The 14,569-nt window shown below is 39.8% G+C and overlaps 2 protein-coding genes across 2 annotated transcripts; one reads left to right on the top strand and one right to left on the bottom strand.

Annotated features, from left to right (window-relative positions):
• The first annotated feature begins 1,343 nt into the window (after nucleotides 1–1,343).
• LOC109465211 (pollen-specific leucine-rich repeat extensin-like protein 1) lies at nucleotides 1,344–4,468 on the top strand. Its single transcript, XM_019762356.1, has 6 exons — nucleotides 1,344–1,380; nucleotides 1,554–1,709; nucleotides 2,154–2,237; nucleotides 2,403–2,464; nucleotides 2,810–3,371; nucleotides 3,608–4,468. The coding sequence occupies exons 1-6, from the start codon at nucleotides 1,344–1,346 to the stop codon at nucleotides 3,985–3,987; spliced, it is 1,281 nt and encodes a 426-aa protein (XP_019617915.1). The 3' UTR covers nucleotides 3,988–4,468.
• A 985-nt stretch (nucleotides 4,469–5,453) lies between these two features.
• On the bottom strand, nucleotides 5,454–14,500 carry LOC109465347 (protein arginine N-methyltransferase 2-like). Its single transcript, XM_019762561.1, is given in 11 exon segments — nucleotides 5,454–5,967; nucleotides 6,255–6,417; nucleotides 6,862–6,998; nucleotides 7,534–7,663; nucleotides 8,055–8,230; nucleotides 8,647–8,811; nucleotides 9,966–10,127; nucleotides 10,546–10,728; nucleotides 11,318–11,942; nucleotides 11,944–12,063; nucleotides 14,312–14,500. Coding segments are annotated over 10 exon segments (1,821 nt in total). The 5' UTR covers nucleotides 11,985–12,063; nucleotides 14,312–14,500; the 3' UTR covers nucleotides 5,454–5,928.
• Nucleotides 14,501–14,569: the final 69 nt, after the last annotated feature.

The following is a 14,569-nucleotide window of genomic DNA, read 5'->3' as shown; positions in this document are numbered from 1 at the left end:
GGTAATGTTAAAACATTTGCCTACGAATTTTGCGCTGCGTCACAGTGTATCGTGATGTGATAACTACAAAGTTGATTGGCTGCATGCTTGGCATTGCAATTTAGAAGCATGAAGGCATTTTATTTATTAAAATCCAGGGTACTGTATCCTGCTGATACAATGCGTCATTAATGACGTCAATACTGTGAATTGAATTCCAGCGTCATATGTTGGCATTTCCAGCGGTCTACACAATTGTTTCTATGGGCGCGGTGGCTTTTGTTAGCTGTAGAGAGCTGTATAGAGGGAATCTGTAGGTCTCTGCGGCCCGAATATTCCAATTACTATCCCCATGATATACTTTTTCCAGAGCAAAGAAGCCGCCGGGCTCAAAGAAACAAACGCGAGCCGCGATGAAAAATTTGCGTGGTACTGATTGGCTGGCCCTGTCCTTAGTGCTGAAACCGTGCTACCAACTGTTATGATGGAATGCCGCCACGAAAATGCTCCCTGAATCGCACTATAATCGTTTCTTGCTCAAAGCTGGGAACTTACGAATAGGAATGAACCAACGTGAACCTTGATGTGGAGTTAGATCATGTAGAAGTAGCTCTAATTTAGTCACGTTTCCTTAAACTCTGTCTGCAGCGTACGGCCCCTGTAGCGTACCGGGAGAAAAGCTCCAAGCCAATACTGTGAATTCCTGCCTCCTATTGTGACATTTCTAGCGGTCTGCGTGTTGTATCCATGAGCACGTTGGTTTCTTTTAGCTGGATGAGCTGTATTAGGGGAGGGCTTTGTGCGAAAATAGTTGCATGTCCCAACTATCCCCTGATATATACCTGTCCCAGGGAAAGAAGCCGCCGCGATCAAAGAAATAAACGCGAGCCGCGAGAAAAATCTGCGTGGGGGTATACTTACGTCTAGTAATCCTTGGTGCTGATTGGCTGGCCCTGTCCTTGGTGCTGAAACTGTGCAACCAACTGTTATATGATGGCATGCCGCCACGAAAATGCTCCCTGAATCGCACTATAATCTTTTGTTGCATAAAATTGGGAACATAAGAATTAGGTATGAAGTGCTAAGAACCCTGAGGTGGAGTTAGAACATGTTGAAGTAGCTCTAACGTTTAGTCACAATCCCCGAGGGACTTTGCCGGGGAGAGACGTTTTCGCCGCCTACGGTTTTTAGGTGGCGAAACCGTCTCTCCTGGCAAAGTCCCTCGGCGGCAAAACCGTGCCTCTCTGGCATAACTCGCGTCGCTCCCCGAAACATTACCCCAGAAGTCTTTCCCTGGGTGCCTGACAAGTTTACGGGCTCCGTTGGGCAGCCAGAAGCCCTTCGCCCAGCGCCAGCCGACCTAAATGACCGCTGCGGTGGAGTTGAGTCTGTGGGGAGTATGTAGGGCCAGCCAAAGTCCCCCGGGGTAGACTTCTCCGCAGCGGTAATTTAGACAGGCGGCCGAATGGCTCTTGGCTGCCGAAGGAAACGTCTGGCGGCCCGAAACGAGTTTGGCTTCCATGGTACAGAAGTCTGCGAAGGAGGCTAACATTCCCCAAACTCTTTCCCCGCAGCGTTCGACTCCTGTAGCGTGCCGGGAGAGAAGCGCCAGGCCTGCGGGAGCTGGAGCACCAGCGAGCGGGAGTGTCTCGACATGGGCTGCTGCTACCGCTCGCCCTTCGGCGTCCCTAACGCACCCTGGTGCTACCAGAAAGCTTCGGAAATGGAAAGTACGTTCAAACTGAGCTGTGGCGATTGTAGCAGGGCTTCTCTTTAATACTTGTTGCATGGGCTATATACATAAGACGGCAAGCACTAGTCACCATGCATGGCTACTTGCATACGTACTTCAAATAGTTTAGGACAAAAATCTTCATTTTCCAACAGTGGGCACTTCTATCTAGATTAGACTTAATCGTACTGCTAACTGGTTTGCAAATGATTTTATATGCGTTTAAAAATTTCCGTGATGGAGTTTTATTTATTTTTGTTATTATTTATTTTGTTGTTATAGAGAAATATATAATTGATCATGTGATTTTGTGAATATTTTTTTTGTCTTTGTTCATTCATTCTTTATTCAAACAATGGTCAACATGGCAGCAGTACATATATAAACAAAGAACGTTATGGTCCTTTCGCAACTGTTTCACAACTGTTAAATATTCTTCCAGCCAACAACTGGTTTCTGCCATCCTCATCTGAAGAGGACAGTAGTGAGGAGATGGACCCAGACAGGGACACTGCTGTTGACTTGGGTAACAGTGACTGGCTAATCCATTCCTCTGAGAGATATCATTTGTTAGATAAGTTTTATAATATGATGACCAAATACAAGGACACTAATATTTGCAGACTGCCTAGAAATGAAATTAAAATGGTGCAGTTTTTTTTACTTTGTGTGACTATTTTTTTCTGTCCAGGATCAATTCTGGACTGGATGATGGGTAACACTGATGATAAACCCTCTGGGAATGAAGACACTGTGAGTAACAAAAGACTATTACATCAAAACTAGCATGTGTACATGTGTTTTAAGTACATACAATGTTTATTGTTAGTAGTCGATAACACCAAGAAACCAATGTTTCTTGTGTGCTTATTGCACAGTGTCACTATCACAGACATACAAAACCCTCACGGTGATTTGCAACCTAAATTCAGGTATTACCTTGAGCATTACATTTTAATTTATGTTGTTATGATTTACAATAATATGTATTGTGATGGTATATAAACCATTTAGCATGTAGTGGAGATGTATTGAACTGAAACACAATACTTAATTTATGTCCTATTGACACATGATATTGTTCTTTCTGCATGACAGGAGGACCCTCCTGCCAGTCCTCACCACAGTCCTCACCACCGCTCACCTGATGATGATCATACCCAGCACGGTGCCCCTGACAGGCATGGTCTGATGCCTCCTAACCTTCACAGGGACCCAAGTAACCCAAACTGTGACAATCCTCTCCATCGTGGTGACTCAGGTAATCCTTCTCCTCGATATCCTGCACCAGAGACTCCCCATCATGCCCCCAACAATCCTCCCCATCATGCCCCTGAAACTTCCCATCATGCCCCCAACAATCCTCCCCATCATGCTCCTGAAACTTCCCATCATGCCCCCAACAATCCTCCCCATCATGCCCCTGAAACTTCCCATCATGCCCCCAACAATCCTCCCCATCATGCCCCTGAGTCTCCCCATCATGACACAAAAGACGAATCCCATCCCCAGCCAGCCTCTGGTCGCCAGCCCCTTCCTCGCAACCATGCTCCTCCAGCCAAAACCCGCCCCCCTCACCACAAGGAACCAAAACAGAAGACACCACTCGACTGCCATCATGACATAATGTGTGCCTTAGTACCAATGGAGCTTGGAGAAGGTGAAGCACTTTCAAGTCTCCTTTATTTCTTTGCTGCTCTGATCAATATCAACAGTAACAAAGATCTGATGCATCTACTGTCATTTCTTACAGAATGATGTGGATATGTCCTGTCATGTAATGCATTTTTCTATCCCCCACAAGATTTGAATATTAGAATGAAAGCTCTTCATGTAGTCAAATTATTGTGCAAAATACTGAAATCTGCAAAAATGTGTTACATCTTCCCATTACAGACGTGATCAACGCCTATCCAGAAGACCCAAAAGTGGCTGCCATCTACCGTGATCTGGCCTGGTCCATCCCTGTCCTCTTCGTGGTGATGCTCATCCTCTGCACCTGTCTGTGCAGCTGCAACTGCTGTGGATTGACCAAGCCTCCTCCGGATTACGTCGAGCAACTGGAATCCGACGTTACTGGAGATGAAAAGGGGCCACCTGCAACGTTTGCGGTGGAGGCAGAAGTGGAAGGGAATGAGAAGATCCCACCGGTCGTGTACGTGGAGGCTGGCGACTATGAGGACCCCTGGAGCGCCCGTGTCGATGCCGTCATGAGCCCTGCTCAGCTGAAACAACTGATGGCCAACATCCAGCAGGAGAACATCATCAAGGGATAGTGACCAAAACCAACCCCATGTTCTAAAACAAAATCAAAATTGTTCAAGAGCTTGACTATTAGGACATGACATGGAAACACTTTGCATGTAGTGCTTTTCAAATCACTGGGCAAACCTGGTAAATGTAAAATTAAGATAATTCAGATGCAGGTTTAATTTATTACTTATCATCTCTATCAATAGATTATGGTATTCAAGTTCAAAGGTGGATTAAAGTGAAATCATTTCAGATGACCATTGGTCTTGTTAACTGTGGAATTTGTAAAACTTTCTGAATCTTGTATTCTTATAGAAACTACAAATGCAAGCACATTAAGAGATTCATCAAAATTAATACAGCCAAGAAGGTTTGAATCTTCATCTTTTAAAACCTCCTTGGTATAGTCAGCATTAACATACAAGCAATGAAGCATGACATTTGACAACTCTAGACACTTCACATATACCTGTATTCAAATTTCCACAAAATACATGTACATTTTACATTGGTACAGAAATACTTCGAGTGTTTACAGAGAATGGCTGATACCAGGGTATTCAGCACAGATCTTGGAATACACAATAAAGAAATCAATGTACAAAGTGAGGCTTCTATCCTTTTTTGCAAACTGGACAGATACATGTAAGCTTTAAAACTTCCTTGTATTCTCTAACTGGTGACAGGTTTGTTGTTTTGACCAAGGGAAAATTGACATTATATATCGTTGCCCAGCTGGTACATGTATATGGCACACATTGGTTACATATTAGGTTTCTGAGATTTTTGAGAAATGTAGAAATGTAGTGTAGCTGGACATAGCATTTTTGTCCACTACATGTATCAATAGTCCCCAAAACAGTTGGGCAGGACTCAGATTTATCCACTGAACATCCCTTTGAAACCATTCGAATTCAAGGCAGTAGCTTTACTGGATGTATTTTCTAACAATGCTACATTTTCCTTGGCTAATTGTTACAATCTTTTTGCCATTTCATACAAAAACTGATTGGTCCCTAAAATCCACACACATCTTTGATACAAAAATACAGCCTAAAATTAGATGACATATACATGAACATGTAATGCACTTCTAGTATAGACACAGAATGGGTAAACAGGCACACACATTTCAATACAGTAGCTATAATCTCCCAAATATGGGATAGTCTTGCAAAATTACATCAAATTGACAGTTTATTTTTGGGCATTTCGACAAAAGATCGTCTTTGTGGTAATTGTCTACGAAAGGCATTAAAATTTACCCAACATGGGTATTCACATTCAATTGGTAAATGTGTGCAATTATGTGCAAATAGTGACGTACAACTTTAAACATCTACCACTGTATACATCACATCACAGCCTTCACCAATTTTTAATACTTTAGGAAACAGCTACTTCATTGACATTCACACATTCACCTTGTTCCATCTTCATCAATATTCAATAGTTCAGAATTGCTAAAAAGATTTTGATAGTAGCTATATGGAAATTATTGTGACAGTCTTTCTGAACCAACACTACTATAATTTTTTTTCACGCGACATTTTTATCAAGAAGAAGATTTAACGTTACATATTAAGGACAATTTCCATTTGTATGTTAAAAGTTATTCTATGGTATGGACAATATGCAACAATGTATCTTAGGGTCATTTACCACATTGATTTCATGGATGAAACTGACAGAAACTTCCACATCAAATAGCATATCACTGGAAAAATTAGATATGTCATAACTTACACAACAAAAAATCAATTTCTCCACATTTAACAATGCCAAACTTCTGTATTTCACTTCTGAATCAATAAATATTCTTTTCTCTGTGGCCATTGGCACAATGTTGTCTCTGCTTTTTTCTACTAGCCAATGTTTACTTCTGGGTCACCATTTCAAATTGCTTTTTAGCTTGTTGATTTTGCTTGTCAAGTGGTTTCAAAATCCCCACAGAGGGTTCCCCTTCATCTCCATAGGAGGAACTGCTTCTGCTTCTGGGTCCCCTGAAACAGAAAGGACTTGTTGTTAAAAAGAAAACAGGACTGCCAATTCAAGTTGTTATTCTCTACAAACTATCCTGACAGCAATGTTTTGTCTGGTACAGCAAAATTAATTGGACCAGTTGCACACATGGGGCATATGACCATGATGATAATATGTTTAATGAAAAAAAATATTTTCAACAGTTCTCAATTACGATGCCATTTACCTTGATGTCATGTCTGTAGGTATAAGGTAAGGTTTTTGCTTTTGGTGTTTTCAGAATGATGTTGATGAGCCAGATACTTACCCATCTGACGCCAGCCTTGAGGACCTCCCATGTAAACATGACCCTGAGATGTCGTCTCCACTCCGGGTTCCTCTTGATGAGAATGTTTCCCACGATGCTGTCTCCCCCCTCCACCGCAGTGGGCTGGTCCATCATGAACAGATCTTGCTTCCAATGGGTCATCCTGACAACAACAAATTTTGAAATTTTAATTGAAAACCTTTTTAGAGATATTTTTTAGAGATAGATGGCACATTTACAAATCTACAGTTAGCAAAATTATGTAACATAAGACCTGCGGTATACCTGTTGAATTTACATCAGATGCGGTTCTTACTATGGTATGATAGCTCTTTTTCTAAGGCTCTTTTTTTTAAATCAGTGGAGATGATGATCACAACATAATCATGTAAAGATTGGTACCTAAAACCTCTGAGCCAAAAGATACAACTAGTACAAAGGGTTCAATTCTAATGGCTATATATATATATGTACAATGTATTTAACACCAATAACACTGGATAAAACTGGTAACACTTTCTGACTTATATGTGTGTACATTACATTATGTTATCTTGTGAATCTTTTCTATCTGTATTTTCCCCTTGTTGACATCGTTCTGACTTACTCATGTTCTGGTCCAGTATTCAACACCACCGGTGGCTCTGTGGAAGGAAATCCTCCGAAGTCCACACTGAACCAGGAGGCAAAGCCATGGAACGTTCCCTCTCTTGTCACCTGGAACTCAAAATCCTGGGAAATCTCCTGAAAGAAAAAAAAAGAGATATCAGAACCTTTGGCTATACAAAATGCTATGTGAAAGTAACATGCAGTCAATGGCTTAATTCTGGCATCCATACATGTCAGTATCCAAATTTTTGGGGTGACCAGTGTTGTCATGGTAGCTGTACATTTGAACTTGTTAAAATAATTGACAGAATTGACATTAAAGTGACTGTTTTCTTCTATATTATCAGTATCATGTTGGTATCTCTGCTTCTGTTATCAAGACACTCGACTTTAAAACATTGCATGCTCAGGTGTCAAATCTCTGGTGTCTTCTCAAATTTGAAATGACCTGTGTTGTATACAATCTATACTACATGTACAAATGTAAAACTGTTGTGTTGTTGCTTGGGCATTGTGAACATGTACATGTACACTAATGGATTATTTTTCAATGAATCTAAACATGAGGAAATATGCCTATAACGGTTGGCAATGCCTATCTACTGTGACCATCTCTTTAAGTCCTTTAACTTAAGTGGTCACTATTGACACAGTATATATTTGGCCTTACCTCTAGCTCCTCCACCCTGAACCTCTTCATGTCCATGACTAACACAGTCTCCCACTCTGCCAGACAGTCCTGCACACTCAGCTCATGGTTGAAGATGGGGCGGCCAAAAAACTCCTTCTTAGCTGATGGACTGTGAAAAAAACAAGTATGATAAGATTGGAAATATTTCTTTACATGTTAACATGTTACTTGGGTGATGAGTAATATTATACCTGTGCTTGATGTTGTTAACTGTAATATACTGTATTAGTCTGTGCACATGCATTGTACATCTGTGGTCATGATTTTCTGTCATGCATACAGAAAAGACTAACTAAAATTCATTTATACTTGGCAAAGGAGTAACTGGTAACATATTACAGGCATTACTGATATGGTTGAGCATGCTTAAGTAAAAAAAAAACTTTTCTCAGCAAATCACATCCAAAAATCATACATGTATATGTCACAACAATATTGTACTTGAAAATTAATATGCAAAAATTGTCCCAACATCAACCACTAAATTTACACAAACTTACATGAGTGGTGAGAAGTCAAAACCGTACTGATCTTCCCAGCATGCAATTTTCTCATCATACTGCTTCTGAGCGCGGCAGGGTACGAGGTAGAGTTTGGCGTGGGACGGCCACATCACCCCGCCTTTGGCCAGGAACTTGTCTCTCGCGATCAGCACCGATTCTACCATCAGTTCAAACTACAGAGCGGGCCAATGAAAAAAAGGAAATCAAAATTCACCACATGTACAGAAAACAGAACCAGTATTAAATACAACTGGATACAATCTTCAAGCTTTCAAAACATTCACTGCCATTCATCTTAAAGTTTTGACATACATGCAGTCATATGTCTGTCGTACCATCTGGCTCAATGCCCAAAAGTGGTCATTTTTGCTTGGCGCTGAGTGAATTTAAGAAGCAGTTTGAACTATACATTGACACATGAATGGTTTCAAACATTAAGATATCTTTTTATACAAAAATGATATCATATCTAACAGTGGACAATGCATGGTTTAATGTCTCATCCTAATGACTGCAACCCTTTTATGTAGTGTGCATGCCAGGTGAGTGACAACAGCTGGGATTTGAACTCCCAACCACTTGTCCTTACCAGCAGCAGTGTCCCCATCCACTCTGAGATGATGAGGTCGACCTTCTCTGGCAGTGTGATGTTCTCCACCCTGTTGTGAATGACCTTCACCACGTCCCAGTAACCATTATACAGCATCGGCTTCTTTGCCTTGTCTGCCATCCGACTGGCTTCCACTGCATAGATCTACATCACAACAACAAGTCATGTCTTCAGGATAAGACTGCCGATCTCTTAGATATAACTGTCATGAATGAAAGAGAGTTAATGGCCAATCAGCTCCAAGAATATAGGAATTCAGTAATTGGTCATTTTGTATAAGCTGATAACCAATCAGCACCATGGACAGTGGTCCAAAGGTGAGGAGCAGCTAGCAATATACAATTGTAGTTGTGTTACCCTACAAAGGACATTTGACAACAATATTTGTAAATTTTTTTCATGCAAACACTGATCCAACATCTGCTTCATTGCCTTATAAGACAATCATTATTAGCATGTGCACAGACAATGGCTTCAGGCAAAAGACTAACAGACAACAATGCCTAAAAATTTTTTAATTTTGCAATGACTTTTATCAAAGCCTCTTTCACATAAAACCTATGATTTGGGGAGGAGGTTATGAAAAACGTAAATGTCATAGAATCAAGAGAGGTGAACACAATTAACATTATGTATGATCCAAGTGGAAAACTTTCTGTTGTTAACCTATAATTGTGTACAAAGGGGGCTTGAATTGTCATATATGGGTACCTTATGTCGATAGGCTTGTTACCTTTTTTGGCTGCGCAAATTGTGCACAGAACAGACTAAGGCCGCCAAGACCACAGCAAAGCTCCTTTAGCTTATTCTTCACGGCCAAGGATGAGCAAAAAGGAAGAAAAGAAGGAAGGAAGGAAGAAACAAGAAGCATTATGTAAATTGAGGCAGTGTAGTGGCTAGGCAAGAAAGTGGGCATAGTTGTGAGTCAGTTTTGGTCAGTTTGCCAATCAGCATCGAGTATATAGTAGCCGATGAGAAAAAAAAGGAGACATTGCGTCACACAAGATAGCATGGTCACCACAGCTTTATGTTTCTTCCTATACTCCATATAGCATCGACAATAAAACTTGTGATTATTGATGATTGGAAGACCAAAAACAAGAAGACCTTATAAAGCAACTTTAAACTGTAATTTCTGACACAAGAAATTGGATGTACACAAATTTTTGACTGTACAACTCCAGGCAAAGAATGAACAATCCACCACTTCTGCATGTACGTCCAATTTCTTGTGTTGGAAATTACAGCTTAAACTTACTTCTACCAACACAGATGAACTTTTAAGATAAGACTATAACCTTATTTGGTCTTCCGTATCTTGCGCAGAAGAGACTGAGAATGCCCGTCCCACAGCCCAGGTCCATGATGACCTTGTCCTTCAGGAATTCTGCATTCCTCTCGATGGCCGTCCTGTAGGCCAGAGTTCGCGGCTTGTCATTCAGCATCTCCAACTGAAGTTTCTGTGTATGAGTTGAAAGTAGTTATTTGGAAGATACAGGTACTCTATAATGTCCTTTCTGAAACTATGTACATGCTGAACTAAGAATTATGTAGTTTCTCTTTTTGATTCAACTTAAAATAACTTATAAGTGAAATATTTTCAAATTTACATTTTGATAATGATAAATATATGTAGATGTAGTATCTAGAAATAATCATTAATTACAAAAAGCTTTCAATAGTATCTGAAAGTACTGAGCATTTAGGAAATAATTCTTTAATGGAATACCAGTGTCCTTCTGTTTAAGCATCTAATATAAGTGCATCTTGCATGAGATTTAACTTTCAGCTTGTTAAGCTAGCCATCTGCTACTAAATTTGTATTGGTTATGGATTTATGCAGCAAAGAGAAGGTTGAAAAATAACTCAGATCCTTACCAAAGAAGAATAGGAGCCAAAGTACTCCTCATCTTGCCAGAGTTCACTTTCCAGCTCCTCCAAGGTCTTGGGGCTGACGTGATTGACAGGTATGTAACCATAGCAACCATTAAGCTCCGCCCACCACCACTCTTCACTGTTCTTGGAGATGACATGGATTTGGTCCCCTCTCTTAAAACTCAGCTGTATGTGAACATGACATTAACAAAAAACTACATCACAAGCATGTCCTACATGTATCTTGACAGTTGTGTTGTAGTCAGATCAGTACCAAGGACAGGGATGGTACACAGCATTAAGCATATACCACAGCCTGACTATACTAGTGCATTGTTGATTCAAAATGTAAAATTTCTTGACTTGACACATGTAAAATTTCTTGACTTGACAGTTGTAGTCTCATCAGTACCAAGGACAGGGATGGTACACAACATTTAGCATATACCACAGCCTGACAATACTAGTGCATTGTTGATTCAAAATCAAATGATGTCTCAATGAAAGACACGTCAAGACTGAATGACAATTCAGCAATTCACATGGAAAATATATTGGCTTGATTGATAACAGGAAAAGAATTTTGTAAAAGTTTTGGTTCACCAGTCAATAGCTGTAAAAGGTCATTTGTTAATGAGTCTTTCGTTTCCTCTTATGTTGCATAGCTGGTAATGCTTGCAATCAACTTACTTTCTAATGCAAGGTCCATTCTTAGATATTATTGGTGCATATCATACATGTACTAAAAGGTAAATATCATATTTGTGATACCCACCTGGTTATTATCCAGTGCAGTGAAGCTGTCGAGAGCTGTCACAATTTCATCTAGAGCTGCTTCAACATCTGGTGGCTGCTGTGAATCAGACTCTGGTCCATTCTCCAACACCTTGGTATCTGTCTCTAATGTTCTTTCATGTTGGTCTTGGTGCTCATTACCCTGTAGCCCATCCACTTCAGTTTCAACAGAGTCTTTGGTACCTTTTCCTGAAGACTGGCATTCATGGTTTTCCCCTCTAAATGGCTCAGGTTCAAGTTCAGAACCTACATCAGTAGTATCAAACTCCGAAATGGCACTGGCTTCATTATTTGGCACAGAATTCCCCTCTCCTTTGCAGGTACTCAAGCCAATATTTTTGTCCGATTGCTTGTTATTACCCATGAGATTTCTGTAAGAAGTTTCCTCTGGTTCACAATGTCCATCCTTACAGCATGTTGTAGTTGGTTGGGTTGATTCAGGCTGGTTCATTTCAGTAAGAGAAGACACAAGTTCATCTGTGCAGAAACTGTCTCCTTCTGCATCCTTTCTGAGAGATGGCACGGCGCCGTTTAGCTGCAGACATCTGTCGTTCTTGCAGAGTCTTCCTTCCTCGGATGTGGACGATATTTCTTCACTGCAAACAGCCTGCAGCACAATCTTCACCCTCCTCCATTATTTGGGTCATGTGTCACATTGCTACTTTATAGACAACATAACCTCTTTTCAGAAGTACCCTCTGTACAACTGCTCTTCTTCAGTCATTCCTGCAAATAGAAAAAAAAATGTGAAAAATTTCACGTAGGATAACACTACAAACTACTTGATACATTGTTATCATTTTGCTCTACATTCAAAATCTGCCTGTATAAATATAGAAGAGACCTACTCCCTATTGAATTTCAAATTTTTATATGAGCTAAATAAATAAACATTACCTGGTCCAGCAAAAATAGCTTGCGGCGACACTTGTGTCAAATGAAAACTGAACCCACAAATGCTCTTCAGATAACGTTACATGTAATTGTGAGCATACCATATCATAGCAAGTGTGCCCTGCTCGTCCTCTCTGCATATAGTACACACAATTTGGGTTCTCCCAGATAAGAAGAAACTAACAGATGTTACAGGACTGAAATAAATGAGGCTGTCACAGCCAGATCAAGTGGCATTAGAGTAAGATAAGTGATGGCCACGTGTCAAACATGGCGCCCAGGCCAGCGATAAAGATATCCTAACAAGGAACTGATCTCTATTTGGACCCTGACCTCAAATTCTGCCACTGGCCATTTTACGACATGGTCGTAAGAAACACTTATCTTATAATACCCAACACTTACATTTAGTTCAACTGAATTAGAAGTAAGTGTTAGTTGATGATTTTGCTAATATAAATTTTTGTTAACAGTTAACTGATTTGATTATGAATGAAATTACAAATGTACAAAGTATAGCTCTAGGACATGGACAGCAATAAAGTTTTATTAAAATAACTGCTGGATCCAGGATAATTTGAGCTACAAATTTAATAAAAAAGCTTATTAATAAGCAATTACTGCAGCATCCTGCTATTCATAATTACTGAAGCTTGTTAGATACCACCAGAATAAATAATGTAACAATTATCTTATTACACATGTATTGCATCCTTGATTAAAGGTTTGATGAAATAAAGCTAAGCATAATTGATGAGTAGATTGTGATGTTGATGTGAGTGCGTGAGGACCCCGTGACTGTCTGGAATTATAGAGCTCGTTTGTCATCGCAGCAGATCTACAGAGGGTAGAGGGTTACTGCGATATATTTGGCTTCCTACATTGCAGCTATCTTAGGCCATACGAATGACATTTTATGGTTCATGAACCTTCAAGAGAATAGTTTTAAGGGCACTTTCTTTGGCAATTCAGTCTATTGTAGACTATCTGGGTCGCGCCTCTGGTTACCTCTCATGTGGCTTGAAAGTCTGGCCTTGGTTTTGCAGACCCTGCTGCTGAGTGCTGTGTAGTTAAAGGTGCAGTTTGTGCTGCAGCCTTAAGGGCACTAACATGTATAAAAACTCATGAACTGTTAAATTTGCAGCCATTGTCAAGTTATTTTAATTTCTATCCTAAAATATGATTTTTCATGACATTTCATCCTCAATTCATTTTGTGGCAGGCTGAAAAATATGTCTCCTTGTATCCCTTATATGATTAGAAACAACAGTAATTGTTGTATCATACAGAAAAGAAAATTACTTTCTTGGAACTAACTTCATTGAAGTGCACAATTCCTAGTAAATTGAATAGAGCAAAGAACAAAATTTCACCCAAGCCTTGAAGGTACAGGGCATGATGCCAGCTGAATATCTGATACGGGATCAATATTGCCAAGAGTTACAAGACCATATCATGGTTTAGATTTTTATACAGTTTTATGCCCTTTTGGACGTTTGAAAGACTATTTAAGATGACTTAAAAGATTTTAAAATTTAAACCCAAATGTTAGGATTACCTAATTAAGGTCCTACTGATGCATTGTAGTTACAATCAGAGTGGTTTTATTTTCAAGGAAATTGCAACTGTCTAATTATAAAAAGTACATAATAATTAGCTTAATGATTAAAGCAATGATATGAAAATCAGAAATTAATACAGCAAATAAACAATTTCCTTAACCTTTGAACTACACAGATTAAGTCATTGAGGCATCATTGAGTCAAAACATATCTACAGACACCAGGGCCTTAGATCGTACTTAAGACAATCCCACAACAATAACAACAATGAAATTAACATAAAAACAATTAGCTAGCCAGTCTGCAGGGAATTAAGCGACCTACCCAGCTGGTTGAATGTTGCTGTCCAACTAGATGTTCAGCCTGATCACAAAAATTATCACGCACGAAGGCTACGCCTAGCTAGAGATGATGGAGGTCCTATTGTCTAATCATGTGGCGCGAAATTTATTAGTCTGGGCTTCATGATTTGTGGGGAGGGGGGCACAAAATAACGTTAGAAGGTTACTTTTACTTACTGGGAGCGTATCTCTTCTATTAACAATCATCTTGGCAGCAGCATGACATTCTCCTATAGCAGCGCACCATTATTGATTTGTGATTGAATATGAATTAATATGAGAAAACCCTTACCACCCGCTAAATGCATGCAGACAGGTTTTTTTTCGACCCCGGAAGTGAAGATCAGCTGTGATTCTGAACGCATGCAACCAAACTAAACCCAAATGTATCAATTGAAATAAAACCTTAGAATAGACTAACTGGAGTCTACAAAA

Source organism: Branchiostoma belcheri, unplaced genomic scaffold, assembly GCF_001625305.1.
Source record: "Branchiostoma belcheri isolate BF01 breed outbred unplaced genomic scaffold, Haploidv18h27 scaffold15, whole genome shotgun sequence".
Lineage (NCBI taxonomy): Eukaryota > Metazoa > Chordata > Leptocardii > Amphioxiformes > Branchiostomatidae > Branchiostoma > Branchiostoma belcheri.
The sequence above is the reverse complement of the archived record's forward strand: the minus strand, read 5'-3'. Positions and strand labels throughout refer to the sequence as shown.